This window comes from Nycticebus coucang, chromosome 3 (genome assembly GCF_027406575.1).
Source record: "Nycticebus coucang isolate mNycCou1 chromosome 3, mNycCou1.pri, whole genome shotgun sequence".
Taxonomy (NCBI): Eukaryota; Metazoa; Chordata; class Mammalia; order Primates; family Lorisidae; genus Nycticebus; species Nycticebus coucang.
The window spans coordinates 17,448,387-17,462,981 of record NC_069782.1 but is presented as its reverse complement, the minus strand read 5'-3'; the positions used below and the strand labels follow the sequence as shown (position 1 = coordinate 17,462,981).

The 14,595-nt window shown below is 43.4% G+C and overlaps 1 protein-coding gene across 2 annotated transcripts in view; it reads right to left on the bottom strand.

Moving 5' to 3' along the window:
* APPL2 (adaptor protein, phosphotyrosine interacting with PH domain and leucine zipper 2) overlaps positions 1-10,807 on the bottom strand; it is a 48,151-nt gene extending 37,344 nt beyond the window's left edge. The window contains exons 1-2 of one of the 2 annotated variants that reach the window (XM_053585760.1): positions 10,521-10,807; positions 3,733-3,831 (exon numbers count right to left, since the gene is read on the bottom strand). In XM_053585760.1, the coding sequence (XP_053441735.1) occupies positions 3,733-3,831; positions 10,521-10,574 (153 nt within the window). In that variant the 5' untranslated portion in view covers positions 10,575-10,807. The remainder of the gene's footprint in view (positions 1-3,732; positions 3,832-10,520) is intronic. The other variant, XM_053585761.1, reaches the window with a different exon arrangement.
* Between the last annotated feature and the right edge of the window lie 3,788 nt (positions 10,808-14,595).

Genomic DNA, 14,595 nt, shown 5'->3' with positions numbered 1-14,595 from the left:
CCTTTCATTCACCACCTAAGCACTGATGGTGCAGGGCATTGGAGACAAAGACAATCTGTTTTCTGGGAGTCCAGAGCCCACTAAGGGACAAGAAAACCCCACTTGCCAAGTCGTACATGCTCCAGCCAGCAAGTGTACGAAGCATCTAGTCACACAGGTGAAGCCCTTGGGCCAAGAATGGAGAGCAAAAAGAAAGGTGTCTTAAGACGCTTTTTCAGACTTGAGATCTTGAAGGTCAGGAAGGACATTTGCCAGGGGATGAAGGGATTCCTGGCAGCAGGCATGGCATAGCCAAGTTGAGGGGCGAGTAAAGGGTCTGGCACCTTCTGGAATAGCCATAGACAATGCTGGAGGAGCAGGCTGGTACTTAGTTCGGCAAGATTATAGTGTGCCCTGCTGAGGAGTTACGCCTTTGCCTGAGGAAGGCATCTGCCTGGAGACAGGGATGCAACCGCCCAGGGCAGAGCTAAAAGCTAGCTCTGCAGGTGACAACAGGCAATAGTTGTTTGAACAAAGACCTGGAGTTCAGAGAGCAACAAGGCTAAAATCAGATTCATAAATGGCCAGACTATCACTAAAGCCATCTTGCCCAGGGAGTGAGCAGAGACTGACCAAAGAAGGATTCCAGTGGAATTTTGGAGACCACCAAGACTTAAGGGGCAGGCAGCAAACAAGCACCAAGAACAGTGTGCAGAGAGACAGGGAGAAGCCAGGAGAGCCTGTCCCCGACCCAGGAAGGCAGCTTCAGGGTGGTGCTGCCCAGAGGCTGAGCATGAGAAAGGCTGGACATGAGCCAGCACTCAGCAGTCCCAACGAGGTGGCTTGAGGAGCAAACATCAAGTATCCAGTGAGGAAGCGAGGAAAGCAAGCATAGCTGCTCCTTCAACAAAGTCAGGATCAGCAACCACACTTCCATTTAACAACAGTCCCAGTGTTGGGTGCCATGGTAACTATTATCGTTATTCTAAGACTGAAAGATCAATGCCAGGGACTGAGCTGAGCATTTTACAGATGTTAACTCTAGAAGCTCACAACCACCCTGAGGGGGTGATTAATGTATCGTTAGTAGACATTTATTATTTATCATCAACATAAGCTTCATTTTGAAAATAAAAACTACATCTTGCTGAGTGTTTTTAAAAAAGAAATTACAAAACTCTCGCTCGAAATCTACACCTCTATGTTTAAAGTATGTTATGAGCCCAAGAGTCTGAGGTTGCTGTGAGTTATGACACCACGGCACTCTACCAAGGCAACAAAGTAAGATTCTATCTCAAAATAAATACATAAATAAATAATAAAGTATGTTACGAATAATGTGAAATAAAACCAAGAACACATAACTTTGAGGAAAAAACTTGAATGAAGGCAGTGGGAAGTATTACTAACTTAAAAATACATGTATCAAAGCAAAATCATCAAAAAAGGAATCCAAAAAGTTTTCTGTTTTCAATTACAGAGAAACAAAACACCCAAACTTTCAAATAAACCTGAAAAACCACCTGCCCCAACTTAGGCAATCTGAGCACAGCTGACCACTGTCCGGCTCTGTCTTTGAGTCTGGCAGCACTGACCAGCCATTTTTACCAGCTTCTGCTGTAGGAAACGCCAGACAAGAGGAAAGGTTCCCAGCCAGTAGGAGAAACCACGTGATAATCATGTGCTATGAATTAAAAACTGGGTTACAGCCTCTAGGAATGCAAGACCCACTTAATTTTGGCAAAATGTAGTTTGCTGCCTCAAAAGGAAAAATGTGCAGGAAAGTGTTTGGACATCTCCAAGTAAATGATTCTGACAGACACAGAAACTCCAAGGAGTGACAGACAGAAACACAGTCTCGTAAGTCTTGTGACTTTTAAGCCTTAAATAAGAGATAAATCGTTTAATGACAAATATAAAGTACTGAATAGCAGGCAAGGTATAAACCCAGTAAAAAACATGGTTTTCTTAAATTTAGAATATTTATGGAAAAGGCCACATCAAATGTACTGAACGCAAAATTTGAGCAGAATTAACTCAACACATATATGTGTGTATATAAGAAAGGTGTCTGAGACACTTTTTCAGACTTGAGGTCTTAAAGGCCAGGAAGGACATTTGCCAGGGGATGGAGGGATTTCTGGCAGCAGGCATGGCGAAGCCAAGTTGAAGGGCAAGCAAAGGGTCTGGCACCTTCTGGAAAAGCCAGAGACAAGGCTGAAGGAGCAGGCCGGTACTTAGTTCACCAAGAGCATAGTGTGCCCTGCTGAGGAAAGTTAGGCCTTTGCCGTGTGTGTGTGTGTGTGTGTGTGTGTGTGTGTGTGTATGTGTGTGTGTGTGTGTGTGTATGTATGTGTGTGTGTCTCTGTCTCTAGGCCACAGTCCCCATGCTTAGGAGTGAAAAGTTTTGAGAAGTTTGAGCTTTGGTTCCAGGTTGATTTGCTCTACCATGGCCTCACTGAGTGCACTCAGGCAAGTTACTCAGAATCCTTAAGTCTCCTGACCTATAAAATGAGTTTAATAGTAGCAACACCCAGCTCACAGAGTTGATGGGGAATTTAAATGAAATCGTCCATGTAAAACGTCACCATCCTTTTGAGTGTCCAGCATAACTCCTCTGGGTTAGGTGACCCTCTTCTCCCAGCACTTCTACCATCCTCTGGTGGGATGGTTCTATCTCCCAACCCAATTATAAGCTCCCTATTAACAAGGATTGAGTTTTTTCCCACAGGTGAATAAGTAATAAAATGAGCAGTAATATGAGTATCAGGAGCTATGTAATAATAAAAGACTATTCATAATCAGGAAGAGCTATATACTCAGACTGAAGGTGGTACCGGCTGAGTATCCCTCATCTGAAATGCTTGGGACCAGAAGTGTTTCAGATTTCCAATTCTTTCAACTGTTGAAATACTTGCAGTATGTCAGTTAAAGATCCCAAGTCTGAGAGCCAAAATGTTCCAGTGAGAAATTCCTTTGAATGTCACGTCACCTCTCAAAAAGTTGCATTTTGGAGTTTGGATTTTCAGAGTTGGGATGCTCAACCTGTATTTCTTGAGGGATCATGAATAGGGAAAAGAAACATTAACACATGTAGTTTTAAGTTAGCAAGGAATCAATATGGGAAATTATCAGTTGCCATCACATTTTGATGTGTAACATGAAGAATTTTATTTTTAAGTAACTTATAAACCTTCTTAGAAAGTAATATACAGGGGCACTTCTTGCCCCCGTCAAAAGATTCACTTTTGCTACTCAGCAACTTATTTTCCACAGTTTTGCAAGCCAGAGATATTTGTTCCTCAAAACAAAGAAGCGACCCAATAGTTTCAGGACTGTGACTCAGGTCTTTTCAGAGAAAGCACTTGAAAAAAACATCTCTACCCTCCCACAGTGACATCTAAGACTGTCCCATTTATGAGAAAGACAAAGAGTATGTCTCAAAATACTGTACCCACTCATTCACAGCAGGAAGAGGAGATTCAAATGTTTCCCTTTGGCATTGAATTTTTGAAAAAACTAAAAGCAGTTATGTGGTCCCTCTCTGCTGGTTCTACTTACAGGGAAATTACTCTCTCTTCTTAAGCAAGGAAAACAGATTGTCAGTTTTTTCAAGAGAATAGAAGTGAGAAAAAAAATTCTGATTTTATTTCAAAATTTTAAATGGTGTTTTTCTGACATGCAAGAGAGGTTCAGGCTGAGGGCAGGCGGCCCACTTCTGCCGCTCTCTCCAGGCAACCAGCACCGGCCTACCTGGGCTCCATAGACGCGCTGCATGGCCTGGAGCAGCTGGTTGGTATAATCCGTGAGGGTGCCAGCATCTTCTTCAAATACACTAAGTAAAGAGCGAGTCTGGAAAAAAGAAAGAAGGCCTATTTATTTATTTTATTTAGAGACAGACCCTCAAGCTGCCACTCTGGGTAGAGTGCTATGGCATCACAGTTCACAGCAACCTCCAGCTTCTGGGCTCAAGCGATTCTCCTGCCTCCGCCTCCCAAGTTGCTGGGACTACTGGCACCCGCCACAACACCAGGCTACTTTTTGTTGCAGTCATTTTTGTTTGGTGGGCCCACGCTGGATTCGAACCTGCCAGCTCAGGTGCATGTGGCTGGCATCTTAGCCTCTTGAGCCACAGGTGCTGAGCCAAAGGCCAATTTATTTAAGTGGAAAAGTTACAAAGGAGAAAACACACACATGCAAGCACACGCACAAACAGAAGGGGAGAGAGGGTACCTGTTGGTTCTCTGGCTTTATTTTCTCACTAATAATGCCAGTGCCAGTTGACCCCTGGAGCTTTAATTTACAATTCCCTATCCAATCCTTTAGACTCCAGTGCAGGGACAATTTGGGTTTTAGGGCCAAAGAAGAGGTCTATTTTTAAAAGATTAAGACTGAAGGGTTTTTATCTGTCTTGGCTTTAGCCCCTACTTAAGCTCCAGTAAAGTTCATCCAATAAAAAAAGTGTTCAACAGAGCAGCCTCTCCTTTCAAGTTCAAAAACTAAACACAAGGTCAGGCCCATTTGTGTACCTAGGGTGTGGTCACCTGGCAATGCTGGAGTGGAATCATCCCAGCAATAGCAAGCTATCTGGTCTTTTGGTAACTGTGGCTATCTTACAGGAACGCGCCATTCTGTTCTCTTAAGACACTATGATTTTCATGTTTTTCATTATATTTTATTCAACCGATTTCAAACTCATGGCCTGGAATTTTCACATCTCCTGGCCCACTAACAGCGGCTCGGGGCACAAACCTCAAATAAGAATGTCAGCTTACTTCTTTTAAGAAAACGAACTTCTCAGGTCTCCGAAAGCAGCTGAGCAAACTCATTAGCTGAAAGGTACATTTGTACATAGTACACGGCACATACGAAGCACTAAAGATGCACTTATATATCGATGGTACATGAACAAGCGTCAAGGTGACACATAAGAGATGCGTCTACTCAAGGGACTTTCATTAATGTGCCCTGCACAGTGGAGATTTAAAATACCACACAGCAGGAACTGGACCTCTACATCAGAAAACAACCCACTGGCACAGAATGAAGAGTAAGTTACAGAAATGCCTTTAGTAAAATGCTATCATAGCATGTTACCAAGAACAATTCATTAAGGCTCATTATTTCCCTGAAAATGAATTCCGATTCCTCCTTTCTGAGGGAAGAGAAGAGTAACTAACTCCAGGGTACTCTCCAATAAATGTTCTTTCTACCCTGACTTTGTCCACAACCTCTGATCTGCTTCAGAGCAGTGCATGCTTATCTTACCTTGCCCAGATCTTCCAGACTAATAATACCTGCTCCAAGATCAATGTTCTCTGCTCAGTACCACTCTCCATCAACAGAAGAACCACAGTGCAATGAATAAGGAAACTAACATTTTCCTTAAAAAAGCTCTCTGCGAGCAAAACATCATAGGACTTAAAACAGTGTATAATTCACGTTAGAAAAGTTCTTCAAATGTTTGAAAATTCACAGTATGAAATTTACAGGACCTGAACAATTTATTCTATTCTACTTTTCTTTTCCATTCAATTCGTAAACAAAAATCATGGTTTTAACCCATTGGGTTTCATAATCCACTAATGGATGTCACCAGTAGGTAAAAAACACTGAGTTAAGAGAATGAGAAATGATGTAACTGGATTGTGGCTATTTAGTTATCTCAAAATAGAACTGATGTCCATTTAGCCAAATCCTGTTTATTGCTTTTAATACTCTCAGGAATAAATTCAGTGGAATAAGAGAGGTAGGATGAAAAGAGAGGGTCTGCCTAAATATCCTCTACAAAAAAGGCAGAAAGAAAACTGAAACTACCACTTTCTCCGAACCACCTACGTGCCGGATGCTGTGCTGGGCACTGAACACTTGTTACTTCATTTAGTGTCCTTCCAACACTTTATGAGGGGAAACCATGGTTCCATGAACCCCATTTTTCAAATAAAACTGAGACTCAGCAAGGTTAAGAAACTTGCTGGACCTCCCACTCCTGGAAAGCAATGTGAATGCAGGCTGGCCGGCAGCAATGGTCCCCAGCAGGGTGGTCTCACACCAGCCAGCAAGCCTTCTGATGCATAGCCCACTACCCGCCTGGATACAGGACAGAGGCCGACCAGAACTGGTTTGTTGTTGGTCATCCAAATGTCAGGTTCTCACCTTTGACACCTGCCCAGAGAACTATATCCTAAGTGTCTTTTTTCTTTACACTCTGAACATGTGACTGTGAAACCCATTAGAGCTGGCAGGAAACCCCAGTCTTCCCTTACTAATTTAACCTGGCAATGATCACCCCTGGGAAAAATATTCATCACACCCTATCTGCTCACACTTGGGTTTGGAACAACAGGGATATTCTGAGACCTGAAGGAAGACCAAAAAGCAGGCAGAGTACACCAGTTGCTCAAAATTCCACAAAAAATTCAGAAAGGCACTGGTGTATATCACTTATAAAGCTAATAACAGCAATCTTATTTATGGAGTTACTATACTATGACACAGAGGCACATAGACACTTTCCCTGCATTATTTAATCTTCATTAACAACTCAAGTAACTATTTTAATCCTAATTTATGTATGTCCAAACACAAGCTCAGAGGAATTACGTATGTCCAAACACAAGCTCAGAGGAATTACGTATGTCCAAACACAAGCTCAGAGGAATTGAGTAACTTTCCAGATACCCTACACTCTTTTTTTTGAGACAGAGTCTCACTATGTTGCCCTCGGAACAGTGCCGTGGCGTCACAGCTCACAGCAACCTCAAACTTTTGGGCTTAAGCAAGAGTTTGGGACTCCAGGCTACCCTACACTCTTAAAAGTATACTTGGCCAGAAAAACAAAACCAAACACCCATGGATATATAGCGTCAGCTCCACATTATTCCTTTACCTTAAAATAACTGGGTGTTAATTAATAAAATACTTCTAAATATTCTCAAGGATACCATGTAATTACATATAATGTCCCAATTTTAATAGTGCTGATGATTTTAAAAACTTTAAGGTTAAAAACAAAGTTCTTACCTTCATAGTTCAGGGAAGGGAGAGAAACGCCTTGGTAGAAATAAGCAAGTCTACAGAAAGGAAAAATGTATTGCAAGAAACAGGACAAAACCCTCCACAATGAAGACTTATCAAGCTACCCAGGTTATGTTTGAGGTATCCTGCTTGAGTAAGAAAGGCCTGGTTTGGCTGGAGGGCTGTGCCCAGCTGGGCCACTCACTGCATAACCTCACAACTAAGTCTTTCATTTCTTTCTTTGAAGTATGCCAACTGCAAAACAAACAAACAAAACACCAAAAAAAGCAAGCCGCTGTCCTCACCTTATTGGGTGAGTGAATAAGGCCCTGAAGAGCCATACAGTGCAGGAGCTCAAAGCTGCATTTGTGCTCCTATCACAGCAGTATCCACACCTTACATGAACTGTTGCCTTCCTTATCGGCCTCCAGGACAGACTGTGACCAGTCGAGGGCACGCACTTCTATTTATCATCACATCCCCAGAAGCTGGCAGTGCTAGCAAAGAGCAGGGGCTTTTAAACAGCTGTGGAGGCAACTAAATATCGTAATCTCTAAAATGTTCTGCTTCTCATACATCAGAGGGAAGGAGAAATAATGCATGTATACAGATGTAGATTACTTTGACAACACACTGCACAGCACTGCACACTAAAAAGGAGGCAAGGAATAGATGCGTCTGAGGTCAGTCAACTGTTATTCAACTCTTCCTGGGTCACCTAGTTCAAATACAAAAGCTTTTGTGTTCATTTAATTTACCCTGTGCAACCAAGTTACGGAAGCAACTCTCACAATTACCTACATAAAACTAGAAGAAACAAACAATAGGCAGTTTCCTGGCATCTTTCCCTTTGAGTAAAGCATTTTATGTTCTTGATGACAAGAAAGCCAGCTACTAGGTAGTATGGCTAACTTGAGTGGTATCCCTAGTACAGGCAGGTTGCCTGGGCTCCAACCTCAGCTTTGTCACTTTACAGTGAATAACCTTAGGTCAGTTATTTAACGTCAATGCTCCTTTGTTATTTTAATGGAGAACCTACTTCAAAAGACTATAGGGAGGATTGAATTCGAACAGTGCCTAGCACATAAAATCCATGACAGAGGCATTTGCTACTGTTCTTATGCTTTCCACAGCAAACAAAAGAGTTGGATTTGATTCCTTCTAGTCTATGACTAAGACTATGAATTTCCTTGGACTTAGGTAACGCTGCATTAGGCACATGTCACATATCAAGGAGTGCTAAATAATTATGCTCTGATGATTAAAGACCTTCTTAAAGTTCATCTCCATTCTGTACAACAACCTCATCAAGAACCCTCACAGGGTAACAGTCAAGTCTCAAAAGCAATGACAAATTCCCTCCATTAAAAGGAATATTAGGCCAGGCCTGTTTGCTCAAACCTATAATCCTAGCACCCTTGGGAGGGTGAGGCAGGAGGATCCCCTGAGCTCAGGAGTTCCTGAGCAAAAGAAAGACCCTGTCTCTTGTAAAAATAGAAAAATTAGCTGAGCGCTGTGGAGGATGCCTATAGTCCCAGTTACTTGGGAAACTGAAGCAGGAGGATCACTTGAACCCAGGAGTTTGAGGTTGCTGTGAGCACTTTAATCTGGGCAACAGAGTGAGACTCTGTCTCTAAAAATAGATAAATAAAATAAAAAGAATATTAAACAATATTAAACAGAAATGGCAATGCCCCTAAACCTCTTCTGCCACTTACAAGTCCGAAGTTACAAACCATGTAGACACGACAGAATTTTAAGTTCTAAAGCACCTTGAAGATGATCTGTTCCATGTCTCTGGTTCTGTAGATGTTGAGCAGATGAGAACACTCCGCCACCCAGAGTGGAGATTAAGAGACCCGCCCAAGGGTGGTGCCTGTGGCTCAAAGGGGTAGGGCACCAGCCCCATATGCCAGAGGTGACGGGTTCAAACCCAGCCCTGGCCAAAAACCACAAAAAAAAAAAAAAAAAAAGAGACCCGCCCAAATCACATGATAACTTAGTGTTAGAGCCAGAACTGGAACCCAGATCTCCTGACTTGGCTCTCTTCTCACAGCAGGCCAAATCCTTTAAGCCTCTCAAAAATAGTGTATATTCACTCACGTGAGAGCTGAAAATTCAGGATACTATTTGTTGAAGACAGCATGGACAATCAGTTAGTGTAACCTCTCACCTGGCTGAGGCATTACCATATGGGTTAGAAAAGCAATATATTTTTGTGCACCTGGGTTCCCACAATGGCATGGTAGAGATCCCTGTCCACAGTGATCATTTAAAAGTTCACATTATTATTTTGAGATCCCACACAATACATGTGAGTATAGACAAAATGCCTTTTACCAAGGGCTTCAGTTCAATTAAAAAGCCAGAAGTCTACAGCTAGCTAAAAGAGGGCTTGAAAAGTCAGTCAGACTAGTAGATGTAAATTTACCAAAAAAATTCACAAATCACAGCTTGCTTACAATTCCTTGTCTACACTGGTGGATCAAAAAGGAATAGGTACAAGATACCACTGCACACAGCCCTCTTGACTTATTCTGAACCACAGGGCCACAGAGAGGATGTAGGTAAGTTCACCCAAGGATCATCCTGAGAGGTATGATCCTCCTCTCTCAGTAGGAAAAGGGAAGGAACTCAAAAAGAAAGAACTGTGAAAAGAAAACAGGTTAATTTTATTCTAATTTTTCAAGAGTTGAAACACCAGGGAATAAAGATACTTATTTAAATAACCCAGGGCCACAGAAACAGGAGAGTAGATATGAAGCTGGGGAAATATTAAACAAAAGAGAACAAAAGATCCCTGGGGGAAGGTGTGCTGAATTACGAACTAATGTCATTCTGCACTCATTTGCTATATTTACACACCAGTTTTCATCTGTAAAACTCAAAGGACTTTACTCTCATTTCCAGGGTGCTAATCAAGTTCCCTTGTGAGACACATGGGGCAGGTATCGTAATTTTCTCTTTATAAATGAGAAAACAGTGACAAAATGGGGTCTGGTACTGCTGGGAAAGAGATCCGGGCTCTCTGCCTCCCATTCTAGCCCGGGTCTCATCGCATCAGTAGCCGCAGTGCCGATGAGTAGTAGTCATAATAACAAGATCGACGCCTTATCTGTACCAGACACGTCCGCAGACAACTTTACAGGCTTTCGCTCATTTAATTCTCCTAACCACCGAATAAGGCACGTACAATTACCTCCATTGCACAGATGACAAAACTAAGGTACAAAAAGGTTATTTGCACGGGACACTCAGCTAACAAGTGACGGAGTCTGAGTTTGGATCCAGCAGCTTCCGTTCCAGCTGAGTTCGGAAGAGTCAGACCGTCCCGGGCTCCCCAGCTCTGCCTAAGCTCAGGACTCAGGGCCCGGCCGCCCCCTCTTCAGCCCCCGAGAAGCCCGGGAAGGCCACCCGGGGATGCCAGGCTACTCCCGCAGCTGCCCGGGCGGCCTCCACCCGGGGCTGGGGGTCCTCCTCGGTGTCGCTGCTGCAGCGACCGGGACCGCGGCGGCGAGAGGTACCTGGGGGCTGTCCTGCAACGCCTCCTCCAGCAGGAGCTTGTCCACGGCAGGCATGGTGCGGCGCGCCTGGGCCGAGGGCCGGACTGGAAGGACGGAGGGCGGGAGATACGGCCGCCGAGGCTGCTCCGGGCTCAGGCGACGCGTCGGACACTCTGTGCCCGCGGTGGCCCCGTGCCCGCCCACGCCTGGCCAGTGGCCGCCGCCGCCACCACCCGCTCACGGGCCCTCCTCCTCCCGGCCCAGCCCCCGGCCAGGCCGGATCAACAGGAAGTGTGGCTCGGGCCCGGCCTGAACACCGGAAGTGTGGCGAGCTCGGGCCCTGGCGGACACCGGAAGTGTGGCGACCCCGGCCCCTGCGCCGTCAGTATGGCGGCTGCCTCTCTGTCCGAGCCCTGCCGGTCGCTGGGGTCGGCTGACCTCTGGCAGTAGATGTTAGTGGCCTGCGGTGAAGGCCCCAATATGGCGGTGGCCGTGGTTATGCCAGTCCGGACATGTCAAGTCCAAGAAGGGGAACCCGAGGGTGGAAGATACGGTTTTATCTGCTTGTGGCTACCCACAGCCACAAGTCTTTGAGGCTAAAGAATTAAGAGCAAACAGATTTTTTTTTTTTAAACCGAAGGAAAATCCTACACTTTACCAAAGCACTTTTTTCTAGATAATTCCAAACAGCTGAGAGCAAAGAGTTCGCATTTTTCTGCGGGGGCGAGAGGGCCGGGAAAGCTGAATGACTGAAATGTCTGTGATCTTTAGAAATGACCATTTTGGAAACCATTTGATTTGGACACTATAATTAGGTCTTGTACTCCTAGTTTATGTTTTGTCATATTGGAGAATTTAATAATCTAATTTTTAGAATTGGAAGAGGTAGATAATCTTGTTCTGTGTTATTTAGAGATAAGGAAATGAGACCCAGGAAATGAAGGGATTGGGTCCGGGTCCATTAGTGAAAGCTGGAGGAAGAAGAGGAGGGGAGAGGGAAAGACTGGCGATTGGAACCTGACATTTTTATATCAAAGCCAAGAGTTTCTGAAGTTCCTTTAGAAATCAGCAAGACTCACGTGTCATTAAAATCAACAGGAAAGGTATGGTAATGTACAAGTTCTACAGGATCCAGAAACTGCCTAGGAGGCATATCGAGACACAATCTGCATTGCAAACACCTCCCAGAATCTGGTCCAGCGAACACTCCAATGCCATTACTCCCCTGGTCTGGCCAGTGCCAGCCTGATCGCAGACATTTTATGGAATCACGCTCACATCTTGTTGCTTCCTTTTCCTCTATTTTCTGCCAAATATCATTCAGTTCATTTCACCTCATGTAATCTCCCAGACTTTTCTGACTGAAATTCTCTTCAAGACCAAACTCACACTCTTCTACGCGATTGTACAATAAGGATAGTACAAGGCCATGATTATGCCAAGGGAAAGAAATGCACACATTTTAATTTGAAAATAATAAGGAGGCCGTACCCCCCGCAACACTGGAAAGGGCTCAGACATCCCCCTGGGAGTCACCATATTTTTGCATACCCCCTCATCTACTAATTAAAGTTACTTTTCCACAAACACCAGTATTCAAATATGTTTAAGTTGTGTTCTTACACAATGACATTACGTCTCTGCATTTCATTGCTACATTATGGGCCACACAGCCTTGGTAGGATTTCTTGCCATTTGGGAACTGTTTATAACATTATGTCTATGGAAAAATGTATCCCAAATTCAAAACCAACTAAATTATAAAACCAAATCTGGGAATAAAATACAGTTGTAAATTGTGTTAATTTATTTCATTTATTAATCCATTCGTGTAATAAATACAGACTGCTCGGTGTTAAGCACTGTCTCCACTTATTTTGCTGCCACTATTATTCTCATTTAAATTCTAAGGCCAAATCTCCTCCTCTTCAATAATCTGTGAGAATTATGTAGGAGGAATTTTTATGTCAACATGAAAATTTTCAAATGTTTTATTTAAAAGTATCTGTCCCTATTAAACTAATATGAAGGTGTATTTCAAACATCCACACAACTGTATCTGATATCCCTGGACAGCTGCAAGATTGGAGTCAATAAGTACAAAGACAGACAGTTTGGAGCTGCCATGACCTCTGGAGAGAGAGAGGATGAACTTGATGGAGCTGTAACCTTTGACTATTGGAGGCCAATGAGGAAAAGGAGAAAGTGAGATACAAAAAGATCCCCCAAGGCCCAGGTCAGAGAAATCCTGAGGCTTTAGGAGTTGAGAGAGAAAGGCCTGAGTGAGGAAGGCACCTATTTTGAGGGGCTGCTTAGCAATCTGCCCGGTAGGGCACACATGTTGAGATTCTTTGCTTGTAAAAGCCCTGTCTGCTTCTCTGTCTGGCAAATCCAACCACAACCTTCAAATCCCAGCCTCATGAGACCTTTTTTGTGAAGTTTTTGTTTACTTCTGTCCCCCCAAGCAAAATACACCTTCCTCTCCTTTGTATGTTTCAGTAGCACTTGACTAGATAATTCTAGAATAATGCTTCTATTTGTTCCTACCCCAGTCTTCCAGCTAGAGTGAGCAGGAACTTTGTCTTACTTATTTCTATAATTATAGTCCCTAGTACATTACCTAGCACAAAAGCAGTTGCTTGATAAGTGCTTGTTGAAATAATATGTATAACTGAAACATGATTATTGCATCAGAGTTTAAAAAGTGTTTCATGAATCTAATTTCATTTAATACCACAATGCTGTGAGTTTTTTCAGTTATTCATTCACTATTTAGTGCCTACTATGTGTTGAATTCTAGGAGCTAGGATAAAGCCTGAAGCAAACAGAGAATATCCCTGCCCTAATAGAGTATATGTTCTAATGGAGAAGATAATAAATACAAACCGGTAAGCATATAATAATACTTAGCACAGGAATAGGGGATTATGGGGAGTGGGGTAAGTGGGAAGGAGTCTTTGAGGTGGACAGACAACACTGAGGTTGAGCATTGAATCAGGTAAGCCAAGCCAGAAAGGAATTAGAAAGCCCCCAAGGCAGACTCACCACTCTGAGGACAAGCAGCAAGGCCAGTGTGGCTGAGTAAAGTGAGGCAGGAGATTTAGAGGTCCAGGCCAAGGTCTAGGGTAGTGGTGGAAATAGTGAGACGTGTTGAATTGGAACATATATTTTCTTTTAATTGTTGGGGATTCATTGAGTGTACAAAGAACCAGGTTACACTGCTTGCATTTGTTAGGTAAAGTCCCTCTTATAATTGTATCCCATCCCCAAGAGGAGTGTTACACACCGTAACCCCCCACCACCCCTTCCTCCTTCCCTCTCTCTGCTCCCTGCTTCCCCCACCCCCACCCAAACATATTTTTAAAATAGACCTGAGAGAATATGGGGGATGTAGGATATGAGAGAAAGGGAAAAAGTGATTGGGTAAATGGTTTTTTGATTTATTGAGATGGAAAACACCAGGGAGGAGCAGGATGGTTCTCTTTGGGCCCTTACCTTGAGATGCCTTTTAGATATCCAAGTGGAGCTGTCAAGTGGGTACTTGGATACACCACTTTGGAATTTGAGGGAGAGAATGGGACTGGAAGTGTAAATCTGGGAATTCACCAGCATGCAGGTAGTTTTTAAACCAGAAGCGTGGATAAGATTTCTTTGGAATTTAGTACAGAGAGGAAAGAGAAGAGGTTGGTAGACGGTGCCACAAGCAAGATCCAGCAGCTAAGGAAGTAGGAGGAAAATCAGGAGCCTAATGTACCACCCCAGAAGCGCCATGAATAGTAAACTTGGAGGCCATGCCATCCTAAAAGCCAAGCAAGAGAAGGGGTTCAGGATTGATCCGCAGTGTCCAACACGGCTAAGAGATCAAATAAGAACAGGGACTGGTAATGATTTTAAAATCATTTAGATTTCAAATTTTAAAAAATTTAAGATTTTGCAAATAGAAAGGTCTGGCAAACTTGGTAAGAGACCACAACAAGAGCAGGTTTATTTGAGAGCAAGATGGTGTGTGCTGAAGGGCAAGGGAGGGAAGGCAAACAAAGACAAAACTGTCAAGAGGTTTTTTGATGATGGAGGTAATGGAAGGGGAAGTAATGTT